This window comes from Pteropus medius, unplaced genomic scaffold (genome assembly GCF_902729225.1).
Source record: "Pteropus medius unplaced genomic scaffold, Ma_sr-lr_union100, whole genome shotgun sequence".
NCBI classification, from domain to species: domain Eukaryota; kingdom Metazoa; phylum Chordata; class Mammalia; order Chiroptera; family Pteropodidae; genus Pteropus; species Pteropus medius.
The window spans coordinates 8,037,121-8,062,760 of record NW_024344371.1 but is presented as its reverse complement, the minus strand read 5'-3'; the positions used below and the strand labels follow the sequence as shown (position 1 = coordinate 8,062,760).

The 25,640-nt window shown below is 33.2% G+C and overlaps 1 protein-coding gene across 11 annotated transcripts in view; it reads left to right on the top strand.

The window, feature by feature from the left end:
• The window catches only part of HEATR5A (HEAT repeat containing 5A), an 88,215-nt gene that overhangs the window by 8,527 nt on the left and 54,048 nt on the right, over nt 1-25,640 (top strand). For 9 of the 11 annotated variants that reach the window (XM_039870490.1, XM_039870489.1, XM_039870488.1 and 6 more), the window contains exons 2-13: nt 3,012-3,195; nt 4,436-4,647; nt 5,486-5,594; nt 7,898-8,047; nt 8,857-9,031; nt 14,283-14,443; nt 15,641-15,896; nt 16,495-16,650; nt 18,030-18,280; nt 20,641-20,752; nt 24,385-24,537; nt 25,510-25,609. In XM_039870490.1, the coding sequence (XP_039726424.1) occupies nt 3,070-3,195; nt 4,436-4,647; nt 5,486-5,594; nt 7,898-8,047; nt 8,857-9,031; nt 14,283-14,443; nt 15,641-15,896; nt 16,495-16,650; nt 18,030-18,280; nt 20,641-20,752; nt 24,385-24,537; nt 25,510-25,609 (1,961 nt within the window). In that variant the 5' untranslated portion in view covers nt 3,012-3,069. The remainder of the gene's footprint in view (nt 1-3,011; nt 3,196-4,435; nt 4,648-5,485; nt 5,595-7,897; nt 8,048-8,856; nt 9,032-14,282; nt 14,444-15,640; nt 15,897-16,494; nt 16,651-18,029; nt 18,281-20,640; nt 20,753-24,384; nt 24,538-25,509; nt 25,610-25,640) is intronic. The other 2 variants (XM_039870484.1, XM_039870493.1) reach the window with 2 other exon arrangements.

The window sequence follows — 25,640 nt, the reverse complement described above, 5'->3', positions numbered from 1 at the left end:
CTATTTTTTTTTTTTTTTAAGGTTTGGATTTTAAGATTTATGTATGTTTCCTGAAGTGTTGGGAGATTCTTGAGAGGTGGTTGGGGTGGAGGGCGGGGTTCTGGTTGATTTTATGCTTTTTAAACAAAACAAGAGACTAAAGACTAGAGACTGAGAGGAAGCTGTTGTGATATCTTTTATAGAAATGTTAGAACCAAAGAAAAGTAATTGAAATTGAAGTATGAGACATATTACAAATCCTTAGGTACTTGATACATTTTAGAATTAGTTCCATTTACTGCTTATCGGCTCATTTATTTTGTAAATTGGTCTTTTGTACTCTAGAAAGAAAAACCAACAAACCAACAGTGGTCAATAAATATTAGCTTCTGACAAAAATAACAGCTGGCATTACAGTGGGAGCAGCAGTTTTATGAAATCTTTTTTTCAAGTAGCATAACTATACTTTGAAAAATATATTGCTATATATGTTTACTTTGAGTAAATTGATCACTTTGTCATCTCAACAAACAAAAATGGAAAATAAGAAAAATTAGAAAAATAAGCTTGCTCCAGGTATATATAGACATAGATTGTGGTTGTATTAAAATGTACAGTAGATTGACTGCATTTGTAGTCATGTTTCTAAAGTGAAAGTACATCTGTTACTTGCAAAATGCATTGCTTCTTATTGACAGTGCATATGTGGAGATCACAGGTTCATTTTAGACTTGGGGGTTTAGATGTGGGATTACCAGTATGAATTGTCTACTTCTTTTAGGAGTAATTTATATGAGGAATGTATTGAGGGAATTAGAGATAACTTTATGCCCTCTTATGAACTCGAGCTTTTTACTGAATTATTTATTATTGCATTGTGTTAGCTGTTTTGCTTCTTAATAGATCATTTTACACCACAATATTGCTGCTGCCTAAGGAAAAAAATGTCTCTTCAGCAGTACTAATGACCTCTAAAAAGGGTAATTTGATTCTTAAGATAGGATTTTGACTTGCCCTGGTAGTTACAAGAAATTTTCAATATGATACTGAGGTTATTTTTTTTTTTGTCCTCACACAATCATAGATATTGAGTGTGAACTTGCTTTTACCTTCTGTATACTTAGTAGGTTTCTTCTAGAAATTATTTTTCTAGTATTTATTAACTTTATCCTTAATTGTGTATATTTTGGTCAGTTTACTTTGATAATTAAGAAAGGAATTTTTTAAAAGAAGCTAAAATTCACGTTGCCTCTAAAAGTGATGAATTTGTTAACACCGTTGTTTATATTCTTATTCCTTAAAATTGACATTTCTGAAAATAACCTAATATGTACCTTTTTTTTTTTTTGAAGACTGTCAGTGCCAGATCTTGGGTGGCATTGGGCAGGACTGATTGAGAAGGTACAGCCCAGATAGCTAAAGCAGCACACGGGCTTGAGGAGACAGTGGTAGATGGGGAAAGCTGTCTTTTGGCTTCTGGGACAGCATCATAGTCATAATCTAGAATATCGGCCCAAGCCAGAGGTGCAAGTAGCAGGAATTGAAAAACGTAAATATCCATAGAAGTTGGCAAATGATATAAATGAATAAGGCAAGCCAGGTGGCAGCTGTGACCTGCTGGAGAATCCCTACTCCTCTTAGATTCAGCCATTCATTACACTATGGGGATATGGACCCAGATTTTCACGTAAAATCTTATGTTTAAATGTTAGTAACGAATTTTTTTTCCTAATAACATTGCAGGCCAAATTTGACCAATAGGCTACCAGTTTTTGACTACTTACTTTTCAAGATGCTCTTTTCAGTTATATAATAATTATGAAGCTTTGATACTCGAAGTAATTTTATACCAGTAAACTCTCTGGGAGAAAAAAATGAAAGAAAGAAAAGCCTTCCCATGTCTCTCATTTGATTTTCTGATACATTTTTACTTACTGGCCTCTCTATAAAAGATTGAAATTCGTTTAGGGGAATATGAGCTATTAAAAAATACAGAAAAATTGAAGACTAGTACAATGATCATTCATGTACTCAGTACCTACATTCAACTGTTAACCATCTGAAAATGAGTTGCAGACATTATGCTACTTTATTGCTATATACTTCTGCATGCACCTCCTAAAAAAAAAATTCCATAATCACAGTGCCATATTACAAATTTGCGTGTATGTGCAACATACACATGCTTATATGTTGTAATATTCTGGAAAAGTACTAGGGTGTGCCCAGGAGATGGTCATAAATTAAAAAAAAAAACAAAGCCAGACCTCCTCTTTCTTTTGTTGATTATTTGCTACAACAGAAATGAAAGCTACATTGGATCTGGGTCAGAGCAGATATGATCTTAATTGCTACAGTCCCTGGACAACATCTATCTTAAGTGGCTTCAAAAACAGGAGTTGGCTTTCACAGCAAGACTCACAGAGATAAGGAGGCTATAATGGTTGAGATGAGACTCTTTTCTAAAACTGCTAGCCTTAAACTACAAGCAGTGTCTTTTTTAGGCTAGGGGAACAGATACTAATGGGAATAAGTCCCTCTGTTCCTGGTTTGGATCTCCAGGTAAATGACAGACTATGTACCTAGGCAGAGGCCTGAGGAGGTGTCAAGCTTTACTACAGAATTTTAGTTGGAGGTCTAGATATTTGATCATTTGTTGATATGTACCCATAACTTATTTTTTATACAATGAAAACTGAAAATCTAACACTTGAGTAGTCTAACCTTAAATTTTTCAGAATTTTAAATGAATGTCTCTTCTGTTTAGCATTTTTTGCATATGAGTTAAATAATGCTACTCTGTTTTGCCTGTCTGTGCTCTAGAAAAAGGAGTACTGAATACAAAAGTGGATTTTGTATCATGTAAATAAGAGTTTAGATTGAGATTTTCCCAGTTTCACCCTAGAGCTGTTATAAAAGACAATCTCTATTTAATTATGCTTTACGCTCTTCTGTGGAATATTTCCAGTATGATTGCCTTTTCACTCCTTTTTTAAAATGTTATTTTACTCTGTTACATTTTTTTCCTTTAGGCGTATTTACTGAAGTTTAATGAGAAGAATCGTGACCAGTTAGAATTTTCTTCAAGGAATGGAATTAGCTCATAGCTTATTGCTGAATGAAGGAGCATACAATCAACTAGGTGAAGTTCAGAAGGCAGAGTTTATTTTTGATTGGTTGAGATATTTGGAGAAGCTCTTACTAGCAACCAGCAGGGTAGGTAAAATTGCAGAAACATTTTAAGTGCCAGATAATGTTTAGTTCTTTTGGTTTGCTTTTCTAGTTCTGTCCAGAATAACTTAATTAGCCTTCAAATGCTAAACCTTACTAAGATTTTATAATGAAATATTACAAGTTTGTTCAAAAAGGCAGGAAGAAATTAGCCAATATTTTTGATATTATCAAAAACAAATGACAAACTACATTGCATTAGATTTCATTTTTATTTGTTTTGCACCTCGTGCATCTTAATGTACACGAGGCCCTGGTGCAGCACAGTGCTAAATAATGTCATGGGAGTATCACTGTTAAAAGGTCTGGGCTCTAAAGAGGAATACGAATTGAAGAGTTTTTGAATAAACATACTCTCTCTTAAAAGCTTGTGAAATGGACCTAAAAAAAAAAAAACTCATCACTCGTACCCTTCATCTACATTCAGCAGTTGTTAGCGTTTTGCCATATATGATTGACCAATTGATTTACTGAACATGTGAGGTGGTACTTTACTTCTAAATACTTTTGCATGTATCTGCTAAGAATAGCGATATTCTATATAATAACACCATATGTAATGCAAAATGGTACAAAGACACTGCTCATGGAGACATTTAGAATTTAATAAAAGATAAAAATCCATACACTGAATTAGCACATATTACATTGTGAAAGTTTAGGTCTTGGTGAGCACCTGGATACCATTACTATTGTAATGGTATGCTGTGTTCCATTTTCAGAGAGTAGAGAAGTAAAATGGAGTAACATTGGCATTTATTTAGATGCATAAGCTTACAAAAAGAAAATTGTGCTAACCTTAGAAAAAGATCTGAATAAAGCAGGTAACCTTTGCAAGTTCAGCTCTGATGATAGGTTATAGGTTGCTGCTCATTACACAGACATATGGGATGGGGGCTTAATAACTAAGAAGCTCTAGTCGACATACAAATTTGCTCTACTTTTCAAACATAAGAAAGATAAAGAAGAAATAGAGCCCTTGTTCACAGATACTCCAGTGTATTGTGGTCCAGAATTTGTTTTGTGAAAATATCAGCAGGGCAACAAACTACCTGTTCATGTGGTGTGATGACCACACCACCAAATAATTTGTAATTTTTAGTCAAAATAATTGTACATTTTTCTAGAGCCTTTTAGTTAGTTCTTGAATACATGAGAGAAAAATCGTATAAGGGATTATGTGTAATTATGTTGACTTTGAATTGTCTTTTTGTTACATTTCTAGAGTGATGTAAAAGAGAAACAGAAGACACTTGTTGAACAGCTCTTATCTTTGTTGAACAGCTCCCCAGGGCCTCCTACCCGCAAACTCCTTGCTAAGAATCTAGGCATTCTTTATAGTATCGGAGACACATTTTCTGTTTATGAGACAATCGATAAATGTAATGATCTTATTCGTAGTAAAGATGATTCTCCAAGTTATCTTCCCACTAAACTGTAAGTTAAATATCAAAACTGCACATAAAACAAAATAGTGCTTCCTTGTTGTATCATTTTTATAAATAACCCAAATTACTTGATTAATTTGAAACTGAATACAAATTGTTTTACTCATTTTTAAAAATCTTTTTTAAAAATCTAACATTTTCCCATTGACTGAGAAACGGTTCTTTTAAAAAATATTTTAGACATATTTGAAGTCTAGATTTGGGAATGAAGTCCGTCTCACTAAAATTTTAGCAGTTGAGTGTTTAAGAAAAAGATGATTTTAAATTCTTCATGTTTTGGATGTTCTTTTGGTTTATTAGTTGTTAGTAGTGAAAATTAATAGTAACGTAGAAAAATATTCTTCTAAGATCCTAAAAAGAACAGCTTAATATCTCCGCAGGATTCAGTTCATTTTATCACCTATTATTTTAGAGAAGTCGATTTGCCATGTGTGATATTCCACAATAGTAATTTTTATAGACATTTTTGTTGACCTTATTTTTAGCTCAGAACAGAATGTATTTTCCAGTAAAGTTTTTAGACTTCAGATGAGATGAGAACATTGTTTCTTGATTTTCTTATCTTTTATAATATGTAAAAAATTTGAGGGAATGGAACCTTTGGGCAGAAATTTAGATTAATTGAAGTTACATTGTTTTAAAATTATTGGTATTGATATAATTATTTGACACTCACCTAAGGTGCCATGCTGTTGAATTTAACAATGGAGTAGATTCTGGGAAATTTTATCCTGTAAAAGTAAAATTAAATAGTCATCTTTACATATTCTAATTTTTTATTCCTGTTTTTTATTCGCGACTAATTTCTAATTTAAATATTGTTTCAGTGCTGCTGTGGTATGTTTGGGTTCCTTGTACAAGAAGTTGGGTAGAATACTGGGTAACACCTTTACTGATACAGTGGGGAATATCCTTAAAGCTATGAAGAGTGCAGAGGTAAGTCATTACAAATTCGACCAAAGAATAAAAAGATAGTATTTTATAGGTTTTATGGTTTCTTGATCCAATTAAAGAGCTTTACCTATGACAAGCATACATAAGTATCTACATAAATATATCCATAAATGAAATATTTCTGGGTGATGCACATGCACTTTGATTATTGAATCTTTATTGGTGAAGCAATAAAGCAATAATAGAATTTCATGTCTTTAGACAAATCCAAAAGGGCAAAATCTAAGATATTTCTATAGCAGGCCCATCCCTGCTTCCTCTGCTTATATCAGCTTTTCCATCTGATACTACTTACTAGTTCCAGAGCAAGTGCTTGTCACCAAGGACCCAGATACATAGTTGGTAACTACTATATACCTGATGGATGGATTAATATTGTGCCAGAATCAAAAGGGAGTGAGTAACATAATCAGGTGGGAAAGAGCGTGGAGGACCTAAGTATGACCAGGATCTGGATGATCTTTTAATTGACAGGAGAAGTATACTCTCAGTGTTAGCCTCATTGATTTGTTGGCATCATTTACCACTGTGGAACACCCTTTGTGTTTTGTAGCTTTCTCTTCTTTGACTTTTAAGATACTGTAATCTCTTGCCAAATATAGCTTTACCAACCAGCTCAAAATTAAAGAACATTGTATGTTTATATATTAAAAGTTTAAATCTATGATCTCTAATATTCAGGGCTATCTCAGCACCTTCAAATATAAAAACATCACACATGTTCCTGTTCTTACCTTACTTAGAAAAATAGTCTAAAAGACAGCTCTGAAATAATTTATAAAAATGCTAGCTAGTTGCACACATAATTTTTTAAAATATACCTAGATAAAACATGTTAAATTTCAAGAATGTAGCTGATGTAAGAATTTTGAGAAGTGAAATCCATAATATAAAACTAGTGAGAGAATCTACTCAGCAGATCATTTCTCAGCAGTAGTTTCCTGAAAGATTGGAAAACGTCATTCAGGAGAAAGGATTGTTAACCTCTGTAAACTTGGTTTTATTTAAAAGGAGAAGTCTGTAAGAACTTTTGTTCACTGAGGTATGGCCGCTTTAAACTTTTTCCCCCCTCTTAAATTCATTGGTTAGGCTATAATCCTTTTTAGGCCCCATGGTTAACAGATTACTCTGTAGCTCTCAGAAATGTTAAGTTATTGCTAAGTATTTTATTGCTTCATTGTTTTTTACCTTTATAATTTAGTTGATCAGGTAGCACATTTTGGAGATATCAAAAGGGATTCCCACCTTTGATACTCATCCACCAGTGATGGGCAACATTTGAAATTGGGAAAAAAGAAAGTTCAAAGGTTTCCCGATCGGACCCATTTTGTTATGTCCACCTGTAATTAGTCACTATTGTGCTCTTTTTGAACAAAGATAAATTAATGACATTACTATGAAAACGATATTCAATGTCGATTTTTGTCTTCCTCCAACTTATCTTCAGTGGCCTGAATTTCTTGGGATATAGAAATCATTTGGGGCATTTAGTAAAACATCAATAATACAAGCATCTACTATTTCTTGAGTATTTATTATGTGCCAGGCTTTGTGGTGAATGTTTTCTACACAGGGGCTTATTTACTTCTACACTGGCTCTCTGTGGTTCATCTTATTCTCATTTTATAGATGAAGAAATAAGAAAGAACAGCTTAAAGTCACACAGATACTGAGAGTCAGAGCCAAGATTCAAACCCAGGTCTTTATAGCCCAAACTTTTAACCTCTGTGTTAAACTACTTGCACCAATAAATGGTAAAATGTTAATAGCTATAAAATCTATTGAGTGTTCAGTGTATTTCAGGCACTATTTTCAGCACTTTATATGTAGTAACTTGTTTGAATCTCAAAACAACCAGAGAGGTAGATACTATTACCTCCATTTAATAGATAAATAGATTTGCCCAAGGTCATGTAACTAGTAGGTATCAGGCCCTGTACTCTTACCTTGTTACCTCATTTATAGCGACTATTCATTGACTATTTAACAGTTTAACAATGTGCAAGCTTTGTGCGAGGCACTTTCTATATAATTTTATTTACTCTTCACATCAGTCTTATGAAATTTGTATTATGTTGAAATGTAGTATATACACAAATAACACTTTTGAGATAGTAAACACTTCATAAAATAGCAACTAGTAATATTTCTTAATGTCAGAATGGGTTGATTAGTGTGTACAAAAATCAGTATTTCTCTAATTTATGAGATAAAGTTCAGTGCTTATGCTTTTCTTCACAGTGAATTACTTTTTCTATTTAAAATGTTTCTTTTCTCTTTGGTAGTCTCAAGGTCGATATGAGATTATGTTGAGTCTGCAAAATATGTTGAAAGGACTCGGAGCTGCTGCTACACCTTGCCACAGGGATATTTATAAAGCCGCTAGATCCTGCTTAACAGATAGGTCCATGGCTGTTCGTTGTGCTGCTGCAAAGGTAAAATGGTCTAATAAGCAGAATTTCTAAAAACATAAAAGTAAATCAGTTTTCTCTGTAAACACTAGTAATAGCTACATGATCTTAGAGCTACAGCTTCGGTAATCAACTAGGAGGAAACTAAGGCCCAGAGAGTTAATATGAATTTCCCAAGGTTCTTCAAGTGGTTAGCAGCACATCGTTAGAGGGTAAGAAGTTCAAATTATCAGACTAGGTATTCCTTTGGCTCTTCATGCTTCCTCCCTGTAACTGTATAATCTAAAATTTACAGGTAAGGTTTATGTTGTTCGAAAGTGACTTGGATTTAGGTAGATAGGGATGGAGGTGGTTCAAATATTTGGTGGTGAAGGAAATTTAACTTTGGGTAGTGAACACAGTGCAATGTTCTTATGACGTATTATTGAATTGTACACTTGAAAACTATTTGATTTTATTAACCAATGTCACCCCAATAATTTTAATAAATAAAACAGAAGAAAGTGACTTGGTTTTGTTTTTTATCACGCCTTATTAACATAGTTGGTTAGGAAGTACAGTAAAGTTATTTATGTTGGAATTCTCAGTTGCTCGTTAGCCAACAGATTGGTTCTAAAGACATTTTCACAGCTTCCTCCTCCCACCTTTTGTGGACACATTGCTTTATATAGTATAATTTTTATGACTTTTAATAAATACTCATTTGTTGTCCTTGTAATCATTTAGAAACTTTGGATTCATGTGTTATTTTTATTAAATCTTGATTTTTGTTACAACATAGACCTGAACCTGATATTTATATTTCACTAATTTCTGTTTTTCCCCTTGAATAGTGTCTCCTTGAACTTCAGAATGAGGCCAGCTTTATGTGGAGTACAGACCTGGACAGTGTGGCCACACTATGTTTTAAGTCCTTTGAAGGTTCCAATTATGATGTGCGGATTTCAGTTTCAAAGCTACTAGGGACGGTGTTGGCTAAAGCTCTAATTTCTAAACATCCAAGAGCAGGTACATTTCATTTAATTATTTTCAGAATGTCTTTTGTAATTTTTTCCTCAGTTGATTTAAACAAACATATGTAGCATTACTGCCACCCATTATTACTTTTATAAAGAGGTAGAATATCTTATAAATTTTAGTTTGTAAGCATTGTTCTAGGTCCTAAGATTTCATTTTCAAACAATTCAGTAAAAATTTGATGAAAAATAAAGAACTTGAAGAAACGTGCTTTATTCAATCATTGTCTTCCCATACATTGTTTTTTTTTTAAGTAAATTGTTGTGTTGTTCAATAAGAGAGGAGATCTAAATCTTGAGAATATTTTTTAAGCGATATGCTTCTGATACATACATTAGGCTTACCATTTTCTGGGTTGATATAAGGGAGCAGTGCTGTAAATAATTCCAAATAACAGATATTTGAAGTTTGCTGTATTTGGACAACTTGCTTTATGTTAGTTTTATTCCCTATTAATATACTCGTAAGCAGCGAGCAAGGATGGGGTACTTATGTTTGCCTGGGTTTAATCTATAGTGTATATAAAATATTGATGAATAATGGAAACCCGCTTTATTATTCTGTCTCCAAAAAATAAACAGTCTCACACAAATGAAAATGTGATTGTTATGTACAACCTTGCTTCTCAAACATCTGCAGACCAGGAGTACTGGGATCACTTGAGAACTTATAAGAAATGTAGAAACCCAGTCTTCACCCAAGTTAATAAATTCTCATTTTTACAAGATATCCCAGATAATTTGTATGCACATTAAAGTTTGAGAAGCATCGCTCTAGGAATTGTTTATTGTAGTAAAAGGAGAATTCTGGTTTTTTTCTAATGCTAGTGTTTCTCAACGAGAGATGAAAGAGGTCAAGGAGTACAGCATATCTGAATCACCTGGGGAACGCTAGCAAGCTATATAGTCTCCTCATTCTCCGTTGAGACCAACAAGTTTTAAATTTATAATAAAAATTTTTTATTTTTATTGTGGTTCTTCTAATCTTGTAATTCAGTAATATTTTCTGAGTTATAGTGGGTAGAAGGGTGGATGGGAAGAGGAAGAAGCCACAGAAAAATCTAAACCAGAAAAAAAAAGTTGTTTAAGAAATTTAAGAAGTTAAATCTTGAGCCACCTAAGAAATTGAAATTAGAAGACATGTTTTAGTCAAACTCTCTTGAAAATGCAAATTGCACATTTCTGTAAATGTATCGTTAGCACTAGCACACAGTTGCTGTGAAAATAAGCAAAACTATAGAACTGCATAACAAATGTGAGTAACATTTAAGTGCATACCCCCCTATAGTAGTACTACACTAATACCAGCATTTTTGTAATCAGACTAAACAACTGAAAAACTTTGGCCTAATCTTTTGTTAGAAATTTTCTCCTCTTTCAAAAGTAAATTCTAGTTTGTGTTATAATTGAGTTATTTATTTTTGTATAACTAAAAAATGATCTAGGTGTCATGACTTTTTTTTTTTAAGGAGTGGTCTAATAGCAACATAGTGCTTAAGAATTTGGAAAACATGCAGTGGGGGTTTGTACATTCAGCCACAATATGCAAAGATTATGAACCGAAATGATTTTCTTAGAACAGGGATTGAGTATGACATTCTAACATTGGGATAAGCAATACCAGGAATTTAATCTTTTAAATTTATTTCTTGAAGACCATGAACCTCAAGTAGGTCCTTAATGGTGGCTGGCAGAGATACTATATTACCCTAGTCCATTCACTCTCTGACTTTTCTAATTGACTATTTTATACCTCCTTCCCTCACCTTATTTTCTTTTGATGGCCTGTCTTACATAGGCTACCCTACCACATCTATGCACCTTCTAGCATCTATACTGGTTTACTCTGACTTTCCCTCCGTTACTAATTATCCCATCTATTAAAGCCGTACTTTCAATATCTATTAGAGCTCATCCTCTCACCTGCTAAAGACATTACTCTAGGAAGTCTCCCTTCTCTTACATCAACTTTTTCCTCTTTATCAGATTAGTCCCTACAAAAAACATACTTTTGTTTCTTCCATTAAAAAAAAAATTCTTGTATCTTACTTCCCCAGACATCTAGAGCTCCATTTCTCTTCCCTTTGCAATGAAGTTCCTCAGAATTCTTGATACTCACTATCTTTAGTTCTTCCCTTGCCATACATTTCGTACCTATTTCAATTAGGATTTTCTCCATCACTCCACCAGAATTATTTTTGTTAAGGTTACCAGTGACCTCCACATTCATTCATTCATTCAGCAAATGTTTATGAAGTGTTTATATTGGGCCAGGATCTGTTCTGAGTGTGTGGGATATGTTATTGAACAAAACATAAAAGCCCCTCTGTTTTGGAGCTTATGTTCTAATATTTAGTCACGCTAAAGCTAGTAGGCAGCTCTCAGTTTTTGTCTTACTTGACCTTTCAGCAATATTTAACTCAGTTCATCCTCTTTATCCTTTTCTCACTTGCCTTTTAGGACCTCATAGTCCAAAAAACCCCTTTAGTTTTCCTTCCTCCTAACTAGAAATTCCTGTTCAATCTTCTTTGATGATTCTTTGTTTTATAGAAAAGGCCCATCACCTAGTACTTGGTCTCCTGCTCTTTGTATATACTCATTCTCTTGGTGATCTTATTCAATCTCATGGCTTAAATACCATCATATATATATATATATATATCAGGGATTCCTGGATTTATTTTAGACCAAACTTCTCTCCCGAATACCAGACAGTAATATCCACTGCCCATTTGACATCTCTATTTGGATGTCTATTTGATGTTTCAAATTAACTTGTCCAGAAATGAGTGCTTGACTTCCCCTCCCCACACATATACCTGCTCTACTTTCAGACTTGCTAATCTAAGTTGATGACAACTCTCTCCTTCCAGGTGTTCAACCCAAAATTTGTGGTGTCACCCCTACTCTTATCTCTCCTACTCAATAGTTATTCTACTTGACAATCTTAAAACATATCCAGAATTGGGACTCCTTGGAGAAGTCACTAATTATGGGGTTGAGACAGGGAAAGTCTGAAGATGAGCCTGGTACGTCTTGTTGTGCCAAAAAGTAAGGAGCTTCCACTGGCCAGCTTTCTAAAGACATTTTCACTGGACAAATCCAGGACAGTATTAGAAGCAAAATCAGTAATGACAGAAAATGGATAACATATTAAGTAAAAAAGGAATCTATGAGTACAGATTACTGAAAATAAGTAAATAAAGGAGAAGGGAGAGCTTTTTTATGGTGGAATTCCATCTAATAAATACAGAAAGAATGATTGTTAGGTAATGACCTTTTTAGAATTATTATCGTAATTTATGCAGGTAGGAATCCTCAGTACATTCTTCGTTGAAAGTGTGATGGGTTACAGGATATTTATGTCATCTTAAAGTATCACCACACATGTTACATAGAAATTACAAAGGGAAAAATGATATTTTGCAGTGGACAAACATGGCAGTCATCTTATTCCAGTGTTCAAATATAATGTCACCAATGTAGGGGCAGACTGACACCAAGCCTCACAGTGCCTTTGGATGTTATACATTGAGAAGGCTTACAGCATTACTTATATAGTTCTCTTACCAAAAATTCTGAGGAAGTGCTAGACAAACTCAAATTGAGGGCTCTTATGTAAAACAACTAGCCATAAATGTATCCTTCGAAAATGAGAAAGTGAAGGGCATATGGGAATTTATTTTACTATTCTGGCAGCTTTTGTGTAAATTTGAAATTTTTTCTGATAAAAAACTTAAAAATACATATGTATATATATTCAGACTCAACTCCACTACAGCCCTTGATCTAAGCCACCATCACTTCTTGCTTGAATTACTAAATTGTTCCTAATGGGTTTCCCTACTTCTGCCTTTGTCCCCTTCTACAGTCTTCTCTCAGCACAGAGCAAAGTGACAGATTATATCACTTCTCTGTTCAAGGTCCTCCACTGGCACCTCACTTCCATCCTTATAATGATCTACAAGGTCCTTTGCCTCTGCTCTCTCCCCATCCTTATACCCTGGCCAGTCTCCTACTTGACCTCTCCACTGCTCTGTCCACATAGCTCTGCTTGAACTCACTAGGCATCATATCCCTCCTCAAGGTTTTTTTGCCTGAGCTATTTCCTTTGCTTAAAACACTTTCTCCAGATATTTGCATGCTTAATTTCCTCACTTAAGATGGAGTTATGTTCAAATGTCACCTTTTTAGTGAACCCTACCCTGACTACTCTATTTAAAATCACAACACTTCCCTTCAACCCCTACTATTCTGGCCCTATTTTTGCATGGCTTTCAAGCACTGTCTAACATACTATATGCTTAGTCATGTGTTATGTTTATTGTCTCTCCTTTCTAGAATTTATGATCCACGAGGGTATGGAGTTTATACTATTCACTAATGTTTCTCTCCCAAAGGCCAACACAGATTTTCATTTGTTTCAAATGGTTATGTCCTCTTTAGGCTAAGGAGTAGATATTTTGTTTATAAACTTTGATTAATGGAAGTTTATTTCTCCGCTGTGTATGATTTGAATCAATAATAAGGGTCAGAGCTTGTTACCATCATTTTTTCAGAAGAATGAAAAGGAGTTTTGTTTGTTTGTTTGTTTTAAGGAAAGAAGATATCATTTCCTAGATATTCACAGGGAGACTCAGCTGTGTCAAACTGAATAGATAGACTTAAACATCACGCCTTAATTTCTTAATTATTGTAGCCTAAGGGCCGGCTGAGTAGTTTTAGTAATATTCTTTCTTCAGAGACGGGCTGTAACAAAAGTTGTACTTGCAGTTGAGAATTTTTAAAAGTAGGACATGGTGGATACTTTATATAAGTTTCACTAAGAATTGTAGAGCATTTGGAAAAGTTAAATTATGATTTTAGCATTTAAGTATTTCACACAAATTTTCAAAGCATTGTATTGCATTTTTATTTATGGAGAACTAGGGCAGTTTATTTTGTTTTCCTTTATTTTAGAGTACTGTTAGCCTTTTAACTTCTTTGAGGAAAAGAAAGCAATAGGGAACAATCTCAAAGTGGCATAGACTTTAAGATGTCATTGGCATGATACTTCAGAATCCATGATGTTTTAATCTCTGAACCTTTGTGTGACTGTGTGTTAATGTGTGTAGTGTCCTGTAAATTTTGCATTTTGTTTAGAGTTTTAGTTTATTTTTGTTCCAGTTGAACATTCGAATCAATATCATGCATTAAAAGTTAGTCTGTAAAATATGAATCACATGTTTTGTTCTTTGTTATAGCAGCCTCACGTCAAAGCATTCGCAGAGTATCTCTGGAGGAAGTTCTGGAATTACTAGGAACAGGGTTTCTACGTGGGAGTTCAGGATTTCTTCGAGCCAGTGGTGATATGCTGAAAGGAACCAGTTCAGTCAGTAGGGATGTTCGAGTTGGAGTTACTCAGGTTAGAATCACAAATCAGTATCTAAATGTAATTCTCACTGGCCTATAATGAAAGTTTTAGGATCTGACTCCAGGCAGAAATGATACTATGCAAGGTCATCACTTATACTCTTATATTTATAGATACAGTGAGGCCAAAACATATTTTAAAAACTAGATGACAAGTAAGAGAACCTTATTTACCATAAACAAAGCCAACTAAATAGGCCATTACCCACAGTGTGTTTTTAGTTCCTAATAATGGGATATTTTTGTTTATTTCCTGTGAAACACAAATTTTTTTGTTTGTTTTTAGGCCTTGTGCTTTCATGTGTCTTATAGTTTAACATATTTTCCATCGTGTTTATGTGTGCTTGTACAGTTCAAGTTTAAGCAATTAGGTACATATTATTCAACGTGGTGGACAGTATTGTATTTCTATTTTATATGGTTTCAACTCCTAAGTAAATATTACAGCATGTTATTTACTTAAGTGCTTAAATTCTTGGTCCTAAACAAAATTTAAAAAGCTAAACCCTGGGAAAAGTATTTTAGAATAAAACAGAGGTCTCTGCATTCTTTCCCGAATTGTTTTCTAAATGCCATGATGGTTCAAAGTAAACATATTTTTTTTAATTTACACTTGTCCTCATTGTTTTTTATACTATATAATATTAGACTTCATGAAAGTGTAAGATGTTCCAGTATAATTGTAAACTATGTGTTTTTAAAAACATTACATAAGAAAATTACTGTCTTTGTATCTCCAGAGTAAGATAAATTGTTAACTTTCTTGAAAATAAATAACAGTAATTCATCACTGTAAAGTCCTTTAAAAGTTATGATGTTGGAACACAGTTAATTCTTACAGTGTGTTCATATATTTGATTTGGGTTTTCTTGTTCAGAATATGAATTCTTTGTTCAGAGAAGCCACAGACATATTTTACATATTAGCTGGCTATGCTGACTATCCTGAAACTTTTAACTCTGGCCAAAATAAAACAGGCAGTATAAATGAAGTCTCAGTTGAAAGACTGCAAACTTCAGTTTTGGCTTAACAAAGAAAAAAATTATACTGCATTTATGTAGGTAAGTGGCTGTAAATGAGAAAGGAATAAAAGAAATATTAATAAATTCTGCATATTTCATGCAGGAGAAAATATTAATATAGAATTGAAATTATTTCATTTTGAAGATAAAACTCCTTTCTTTTTTAGGCTTATGTGGTATTTGTTTCAACACTAGGAGGAGCATGGCTAGAGAAAAATTTTGCTGCTTTTCTTTCTCATATTCTAAGCCTTGTGTCACAGTCACACCCTAAAGTCACCCAAACTCAGATTGATGCTGTCTGCGGTCGCCGTTGTGTTTCATTTATTCTTCGAGCTACTATAGGAGGCCTTCTTGGAGAAAAGGCTCAAATTGCTGCTGCCAAGGATATTTGCCAGGCTATCTGGAAGTTAAAGAAAGTTGTGGGTATGGATCTGCTAAGACAATCTGTTTTAACAGTGAAAAGCTACTGTTATAGTACTATATTAAAAAAAAAAAAAAACTTTAATAATAGACATCAATTATTTCAGGGTAAAGCAGTAAATATATTGATGAGATGTAAGTTATCTGACTTGTTAATTATTATATATATGTACAAATCTTAAAGGCTGTTGATAATAGTTTATCAGAATCCATGATCTTCCTATAGAAGTTGATACATTGTTTTTGAAACAATTAGTTTATCTCAGTTCCGGTACTGTTTTAAGTCTGCTCTGCTTTTCTTGTGTAGCAGTAAAATTGGAATATTTTTTAGTTTTCCATGAGTTCTCTCTTTCAGTACCACTTGCTAAAAGAGTAATAAGGGGTCTATGGTCACGTTTCTTGAACTGAATCATTTATATTCGTTCAATTTTTTCTCTATTGATGCAAGTTCCCTTTTTAGTATTTCAGTTACTGTCATATGAGTTTCATACAGATTAAGTGGAGGTATTAATTTTTGCTTTTATACTTTTCTACTCCTAACACTCACCCTCTATATTTTAACAAAACAGTGATGCATAGTTAATTCTTATACTTTTGTCAGATGCCATGATGAGTGACGGTAACTTGGAAACCCGACTCGGCTCCACAGATGTAGCAGCCAGCCAGCATATGCTTGTGTGTGCTTTACAAGAACTTGGAAATCTCATACACAGTCTCGGCACCACAGGTGCACCTTTGCTGCAGGATCCAAGTGCAGGTATCTGTTGTTGTGATTTGTGAGAATACCTTGTTTTTACTTTCACTCTAAACAAGGAAATCTCCTTCATATAGCTCATTTATTATAATTCCACTATAGATTTGTTAGAGATGATTTGCGAAATATATATGATCAAGATTATTGAAAATATGTATATATTCGAGGGGTTGTTTTGCTTTTGCAATTAAAGATTGTTCTCTATACCTCCCCCTCCTTTGTTTCCCTTTCTGGAGATATTTAAGATAATGGAAAAACTGAGAAGTAAACCTGAACTCACATCTCTCATCTGCAGTGAAAACATTCATTTCTTTATGGTACAGGTAATTCACTTCCTTGAAGATCTTTTCAGGCAACCTATTTTCTTTCTTTCTCTTTTTGAAAATTATTAGATCACTTTGAGAGATAATTCACATTCTATAAAAGTTCACTCTTTATACTTAAAGTATACAATTCAGTGGTTCTGGTATATTCACAGAGTTGTGCAACTACCACCACTATCTAATTCCAGAGTGTTTTCATTATCCCAAAAAGTCCTGCACCCAGTTAGCAGTCACTCCACATTTCCTTTTCCCACAGCCCCCGATAACCACGAATTTACTTTCTATCTCTATGGATTTGCCTATTCTGGACGTTTCATATAAATGAAATCATACAGTATGTGGTCTGTTGTGGCTGGTTTCTTTTATTTAATCACTTTTTAAATCATTTTTGTCCTTTGACTGTGATACACATTTCCTGTGGAATGAAGCTTTACATTATATTTTGTTTGTCAACTATTTATCCCAGGATGCTTATTATTTAAGTAGCAATTGACATGAACTGTTTTGATGAAGGTGTGTGTTGAAATTTCACAATGTAGATTTTTTCTTAGTGGTATTCTTTGTAGTTAGTAGTCTATTGATGACCTAGCAAATTCTTGAGATTGTTTAACATTTTGTTCTCAAATAAGAGCAATATGGTAAATAGGAGGTATACTAATTATGTAGATAAGTGTGCCAGAAGGGATTTAAAAACAAGAAGGATGGAGAGTAGTGTAACATTTCTTCTTAAGGTGCTTTTGTTATTTATTGATAATTTTTAATTGCTAGTACCATATAATGGTCTCAAAATAAAGTGAACAGAACATTAACTTTTAGGAAATATAATTTTTCTTTTGTGTACTGACTTAATTTAAGTCAGTTTTCATGCTATATATTAGAAGACTATTTCTTGGATACAAAAAATATTTATAATTATCACTTATTTTTTGTATTCTGATGTAGCTTTGATAAAGTAATATATATTATATTCATGTTGCTACTTATTCTTTTGACTGTTTTACAGCTAAGTGAGTTTTATCATGTAGCTGAGTCATCGTTTGTTTTTTTCTATCCTTTCAGGCATTCTTGACAGTGTCATTTCAGTTATCCTGCATCCTAGCATTTCTGTTCGACTAGCAGCTGCTTGGTGTTTACACTGCATTGCTGTGGCATTACCTTCATATCTCACACCTCTCTTAGACCGTTGCCTGGAACGGCTTACTGTACTTAAGTCTTCACCCGAAGCAGTGACTGGCTTTAGTTTTGCTGTGGCAGCTTTGTTGGGAGCGGTGAAACATTGTCCTTTAGGAATTCCTCACAGAAAGGGCAAGGTAATGATATCATTTTCCATATATATAGTAATGATATTTTAAGTTTTTCCTAAAAACATCATAATCTTCTTGTGTATCAAAACCATTCAGGACAAATTTCTGAGAAATCAGCTGTACTAAAGTGTTAAATGCTATCAACATAATTACTGTGAAAAAGGAAGAAATGGTTGAATAATGTCTTATCCACACTAAAACAGATGTGCCACTAAAACAGGTGTGCTTTTTGTGGTTTTTTTGTTAGAAGTATCTCCATTTAGTGACAGAATTTGTTTCTGAAGGCTTTATTTTGGTATATATTTAGCTCTGCTATAGAAGTGCATTTAAAATAATTTTTTATAGGACAAATGGAGCATTTTATAAAACAAATTTTATAAAAATGGAGCAGCAAAACAAATTTTAAACTTCATTTAGTAATTTTATAGTTAGTAATATTATGGGTGATATTATTTTGAAATTACATATTGTAAGATAAAGTAGATGAAATGTTCTTTGGAACCAAGATTCCATATTATTAAAAGAGCTATAGCTGTAGAATCAAGAAAGTTAAGTAAAAGCCCAGTATGTTAAATTTGAATTGAAAATATTACTATGAACTTATAATTTCCTGTTTTTAAAAATATTTATATCCTCTGTCCAGTGAAAAGACCTAAAAGCAATGACAACGAAGTAGTAGAAACAACCCCTAGTGAATAGGTTATGGCTCTAAATACCACTTCCAAGTAAAAAGGAAACAGAGCTTCATCAAAGAGTGGCTGTGCCAGGTCCGGGGTAGGGAATGCACAGGATAAGCCTGGAACATCTTATCATGCCAGAAAGCAAGGAAATAATCACTTTTATAGGATACAGGAAATAACAAGGGGCTCCTACTGGCCAAAGATGAGATAATGTGTGCGTCAAAAATAATAATAATAATAATAATAATAATGTCAACAGTGGATTGAAACACACTAAAAATATAAAATCCCATAAGTTCATAATACTAAAAAAAAAAATGTTCCCCCAAAATTGCATTGCTACTCAAAAATATGGTTTTCTGGATAAATTTAGTGCTTTTGAATGTAGCACTTTCAAACCAATAAATGACCTAGAACATAGTGACTAAATAACCCAGTTTTAATGTACAAAGAATTTTAAAGGAACTAAAGAAAAATTTTTAATGAAATACAGAATGCAAAATAGACAAAGCATAATGTGAGAATTTTGGGGTTTTTTTGAATAGCCATGAATTGCAAGTTGTCAGAGATTATTGTTTCACAGTGAAAGCCCTCATAACCTGAGCTTCACGCATATACAAGCATTTTTTAAAAAATAAGTTACCACTTTATTTCTTTGTCATTCCTGTGTCTTTTTTATTGAGTATTACAGTATGTGGTGGTTGACAACTTCAGGAGGTAATATTATTCATTTATTATTTTAGTTATATTCTAAACAAACATCTCATTTTGCTAAGCAAAGAATTGCCATTGTATGTGTTTAGTTAAATTTAGTATCCTCACATCTTAGTGGTTTAAGCATGCAGGATTGGTTTGTTTTGTTCGCAGTTTTCAAGTGTTATCCATTGACCATATAAACTGCAGGTGGTCCTAAGTTAGTAGTAGTTGGTTGGTTGGATTAAAATCCACTCACCTTTCTCTTTAGAAAACATATAACAATTCATAATACTTGCTGCTTTTCGAGAGGTCATTGGTAACAGAGATGTCTTCTCAGACATTAGATACCTATTGGCCTTTGAACTGTATAAGTATGTATTATTCATAAATGTGAAACAACTGATTTCCTCTCACTTGTTTTATAAGTCTGCATATTTCATAGACTTTTAAAATATGTCATTTTAATGAATTTTATGCTACTGTGAAACTTACTTCAATATGAGATTATTTTGAGAACTTTAACATCTATGATATACTGCCTCTGGAAAGACAGTTATCAGCCACTCAGATATCAAAATGGTATGCAAAATTTTAAAAAGGGAGATTTCTATACTGAGAATTTCTCTGGTAGCTACAAATCTAACATAGTTGCCTAAAACTAAAAATAAACTCAAATTCTGTATAACTAAACTTGAACAGTTGTGCAATGTTGTCACATATGCTCTACAAAGATTATAGTGTTGCTCTGTGCAATCTGATATGCCAATATTTAACCTTGAAAATTTATTTTTTTATAGTTTTCTATTTGACATTGTCCTATGGTATAGTCTACATGAATGTCCTTTATTATTTACATTTATTACATCTAAGAGTTAATTTTTCAAGAAACTATTAGTGGCCGTCATTTGTCCAGTAACCTACCTATAAACTGATAAGCTTTTTTTTTTTTTTTTTTTTTTTTTTTTGCCTTGTTCTTCTATATGTAAATAGATTATTATGACATTAGCGGAAGATTTGCTGTGTTCTGCTGCTCAAAACAGTCGCCTTTCAGCTCAGCGCACACAAGCCGGATGGTTGTTGATTGCTGCTCTGATGACATTAGGTAACATTCTTGTGGAAGGTTTACATAACTATGAACTACTTTGCATTTTCTGAATGTAAAATATTGTGTTGAATGGTTTGACAAGACTAACTTTTAATATGTCTTGGATCAAAAGAAATAATGACTGCAGTGGACTGAAACATAAATATAGAAAAATTCTATAAGTTGATAATGATATTTAATAGCAAAACCTCACTGATCCCCTTTAGAAGTTGCTTGGATACTAGCAACAAATGTTTGTCTTCTATCAGTCACCTTAAGAAGCCATATCCTTACTACATTCCTCAAAACGTTTTCAGATATTTGAAATTCTCTTCAAGACCATTTTATGAGCCTTAAATAGGATAAGCCAGTTTGGTCATCTTTCAGGCTTAACTTTGAATAACTCTGGCTTTTCCAAAAATCATTCATATCCATCTTCAGAGGTAAAAAAAATTTTCCATATCATAAGGATAGGCAAGAGAACATATCACACATAGCCTGTGAGTCCATTTCTGTAATTATTGTGAGAATAGTAACACCAATAAGGTAGTTACATTGAAGGGGATAGGACTCATTTAAAGTATATTTATTAAAAATCAATACGCATTTTTTGATCATGACTATTACAGTTATATCCTTTAACTTTGAAACTCAATTTTATTATTTTATTAAAGTTATGTTTTAAGTCTTTATATTTATGTGATTTATTGCTAGGACATAAAACTGGATGGATTCGACCAATCCTTTTGACACCTCTGAAGTAATTTGACCTAAAAGGAGCTTAAATTAAAATAAGAATCATAAATGAAAAACCACTTTAAGTAATGTTCTTGAGGTGATTAAAGAGATTTATTGGACTAGATCAGGGTTCATCCTATGGAGCAAATTTGACTTGCCACCTATTTTATACAGCCTGTGAGCTAAGAATTATTTTTACATTTTTAATGGTTAAAAAAGTATTTTGTGACATGAGAATTATATGAAAGTTTTCAGTGTCTATAAATAAAGTTTTATTAGAGCACTACAACAGTCATTTGTTTATGTATTATCTGTGGCCTTTAGGCACTGGTGAAGCAGAATTGAGTAATTACAGTAGAGACCATATGGCTTTCAAAGTCAAAAATGTTTAATGGCCCCGGCATAGGTCATCATTTCACAATATTATGGAAATAATGTGGTCAAACTTTTATTTGCTTTTGGCCATATCAAAACCTTCTTCCATTGGAAGAAGACTATGAGATCCTTTCTACTTTAAAAAAGAAATTAGTACATCATATATCGTTGCATATTCATAATTAACATAAAAAAGAGTTAAAATGTAAATTAATGTTTTATTACTGTGTTTTCTTGGGGTTTATACTATTTTCTTATGCATTGTTATTTCCCTTTATTATAATTTCTAGAATGTGTTGCTGGTATCCAAGCAACTTTTAAAGGGGATCAGTAAGGTTTTGCTATTAAATATCATTATCAACTTATAGAATTTTTCTATATTTATGTTTCAGTCCATTGCAGCCATTATTTCTTTTGATCCTCAAATTGTCTCACCTTTAGTTAGTGGGAGTCCCTTCAGGTTGGTATATGTGTAATTTTAACATGAGCCTAGTATTCTTTGATAACATGTTTGTTTATGGCATGGCAAGATGTCGCAGCTTTTACATTGTACATTTCCTGTCCCAGGCTCGCAACCAGGCTCCTCTCTCCAATGAGCCTTGATTCCTTTTTTGTGGGAAGTGGTATTAGATGACAGTCTGAGTGCTTTATTTTTGCTGTGCAGTTTTAACACCTCTTTTGCTTTTTCAGCATTTCCTTCACCATTAAAATTTCCATTGTTTTTAATATATTCACTATTCTGAAGTAATATTAACTCAAATAGACCACATTCCTCAAATGTGAACTACAACATTTTTAACCTTTTGTGCTATACTTCCCAGTTTATCTGATGTCAGTTTATCTAACTTTGATTCACCTACAGATACCTACATACCTTACGAAGATTTATAGGTGGCTCATAAAGTCTTTGTTACATACAACGTTGTTCTTGATATGAATAAACTTACTCTTGTTTACATTTTCACAGTGTAATTACCATAAAGTCATTTTTATTAACTTAGTTCATATATGTCTTTGAAATGACATCTTGATACTTCTCTGGGAAGGAGCTGCTACATTGTTCACTATTGAGTTAGTAAGATATCTTAGAGTATAATGGCAAATATCTATGAAACTTTTGTCCACTATTGGTATTGTCAGTGACTCCACAGTTTTTTTTTTCCTATCTGACTAAATTCCCATGGCTCATGGTGTAAGAGTGTGCTGGTGTGCATTTGTGCACTCAGGCACACAAACCTCTTATAATCACTTATTCTTAATTGCCTGACTCTGATTTCCTTATCTGATTCAAATTTTAGGGGTTTTCTTAGTTTTACTTTATCAAAGAAAGTAGTGAGCAGAGAGTGTTGAATTAGTCTTATTTTGCTATAGGGATTAGCAATGGCTTCTTCTTAAAAAGCAAGTTAGAAGAAAAATCAAAAAATTAATTATATTTTAATTTATAAATTGCATGCATTAATAAAATTGGTTTGCAGTTACCTCTTCATCTTGCCATTAGGCTCGCCTCCTCATATGCAAATAAGGCAGTTTTTGAATGATAATTACATAACTGTCAACCATTATATAAATGCTTATCATGAGTCAAACACTGTACTTCTTATGTATATAAACTCATATAAGTCTCAGAAACCATCCAATGAGGTAAATACTGTTGTTATCCCCAATTATATAGATGAGGAAATTGAAGTGCAAAAAGGTTAAGTAACTTATTTAAGTTTATACAGCAAGTGGATGGAGCCAGGATGTTAACTTAGGTGGTCTCTTTTCAGATCTGCTATGCTGTCATACTGCAGAAGAAAAACATACAGTCAGCAGAACATGGGAATAGAAGTAGGGAGTACTTACAGGAGAACTTTAAGATAATTACATGGGAATAAAAGCTGTAGGTTTTGATTTTTATACTTTCTATTTTTTTTTTTTTTTAACCGATAAGGCTGGCAAATAAAATACTATTATTATACATTGCCTTTCATTACTGGCTTTGTGTATTCATGATTCCTTAGTTCTAAATTATGTTGCTTGGAAATCTTTAAGGAAAAAAATCCATTCAGATTTGTTACATCTGATATTTGGCCTGGAATAATTATCAAAAGTTAGAATTCCATATTATTTGTTACCAAAACAGTAGTATCTTGCATTTATATGGTATGTTACAGTTTTTCAGACTACTTTAGAGTACACTATCATTTGGATCAAGACAAACCCCAGGAGACAAGCAGTGCAGGTGGTACTGGCTTCATTTTATAGATAAAAGAAACTCAATCTCAAAGAGGTCTCAGCAATTGTGAAAAGCTGATGCCAGAGCCCACACTTAACTATTTGCTAGTTCCTTGTTTTTCCTCTGTACTCCAATGCTTTCACATAATCATTCATTCAGTAGTAAATTTGTTGGAACCAGGAGGTAAGAAAAGGAGAATGTATTCCAGTAGTGGGTTAAAATATGTTGACTTTAAGAGGGAAGTTCCTGCTTATTAATAATGTCTTAAAGAGCAAGCACTTTGGGTTCTTTTGTAAGTGATAAGTTCAATAAATTACAGGTCCCGCAGTTGTCAGTCATCACCTTGCTCGAGTTCTGCTGTTGTGGAAGTGTGTCTTCCCGGTTTCTCCTAAAGATCTAGAAACAGAAAAGAGCCGAGGAGATTCATTTACATGGCAGGTAACCTTAGAAGGACGAGCTGGTGCGCTCTCTGGTAGGTTGAGTTTAGTCTTTTCTTTCCCTTTCTTTTGGCTTTTCCCACTCTTTTAACTTTACACACACTTGTATGTTTAATTTGGGGCGGGGGGAGGGCGTGGTATCTGCTTCTGGTGATTTTTTATAATTGAATATAATCGATTAGTTGGTGATTATAGCAAAGGTGTAATGTAATAAAGCAAATTTTAGACTTCTCATTCTTAAGATAGTGAATGCATGTATATATTAGATAAAGTGTAGTTGAGAAATGTCAGGATTGCTTTGTCTTAAGTAAGCATACTTTTCAGAAATACTAGGGTTGCGTTTAATTAACATTGATTAAGCATGTTTCCATTTTGTTTTTTATATGAAAGTTGTATCCTTTATAATATATAGATCATTAAAAAATAGTATCCACTATGGAAACTTGAGCTAAGGAAGCATGGGATCTCTGAAAAGACATGAAAGCATTGATTTCGGTTTTGTTTGTTTATTCATGGCATTTTTACTCAAAAGAAAAACAATTTTGAAAGTAATCTCAAAACTCAATCTACCTTTAAAATAGTCATTTTATCCTATATATGAAATAAATCCTTATAAAAACTTATGTGTGCCAAGTAACATTTATAGAACTCTAACATGCTAACTCAAAAGTCATTGCGGTTCTGCAGAACTAGTAGAGAACTGATAAACTTGAAGGCCTAAGATCATTTATCCTTCCACTTCTGAATTTAAGGGCTGAGTAAAATCCAAGGAAAGAAACATTCTGTTAACTTGGTTGTTAACCTCTTAAAGTGATGCTAGGAAGTTTTTTTAGTTTGATTCGAGATGGAAAACACTAGCTTCTTTTTTATACTAGAGTTTCAAGATTTTTTTTTTTTTTTAGCACATTTCTTTATTCCTCTGACAAAAATGCAACTGTTGTAACATAATTGAATGCTTTTTCCATGGTTCATTACACTCTGCCATGTAAGTCTGTTCTGTTTTTCAGCCATCAAGAGCTTTGTTTCCCACTGTGGTGATCTCCTTACTGAGGAAGTAATTCAGCGTCTTCTTCCACCACTTCCTTGTGCTGTGGATTTGCTAACCCAGTAAGGATCTGCTATTTAGATTGGATAAAAA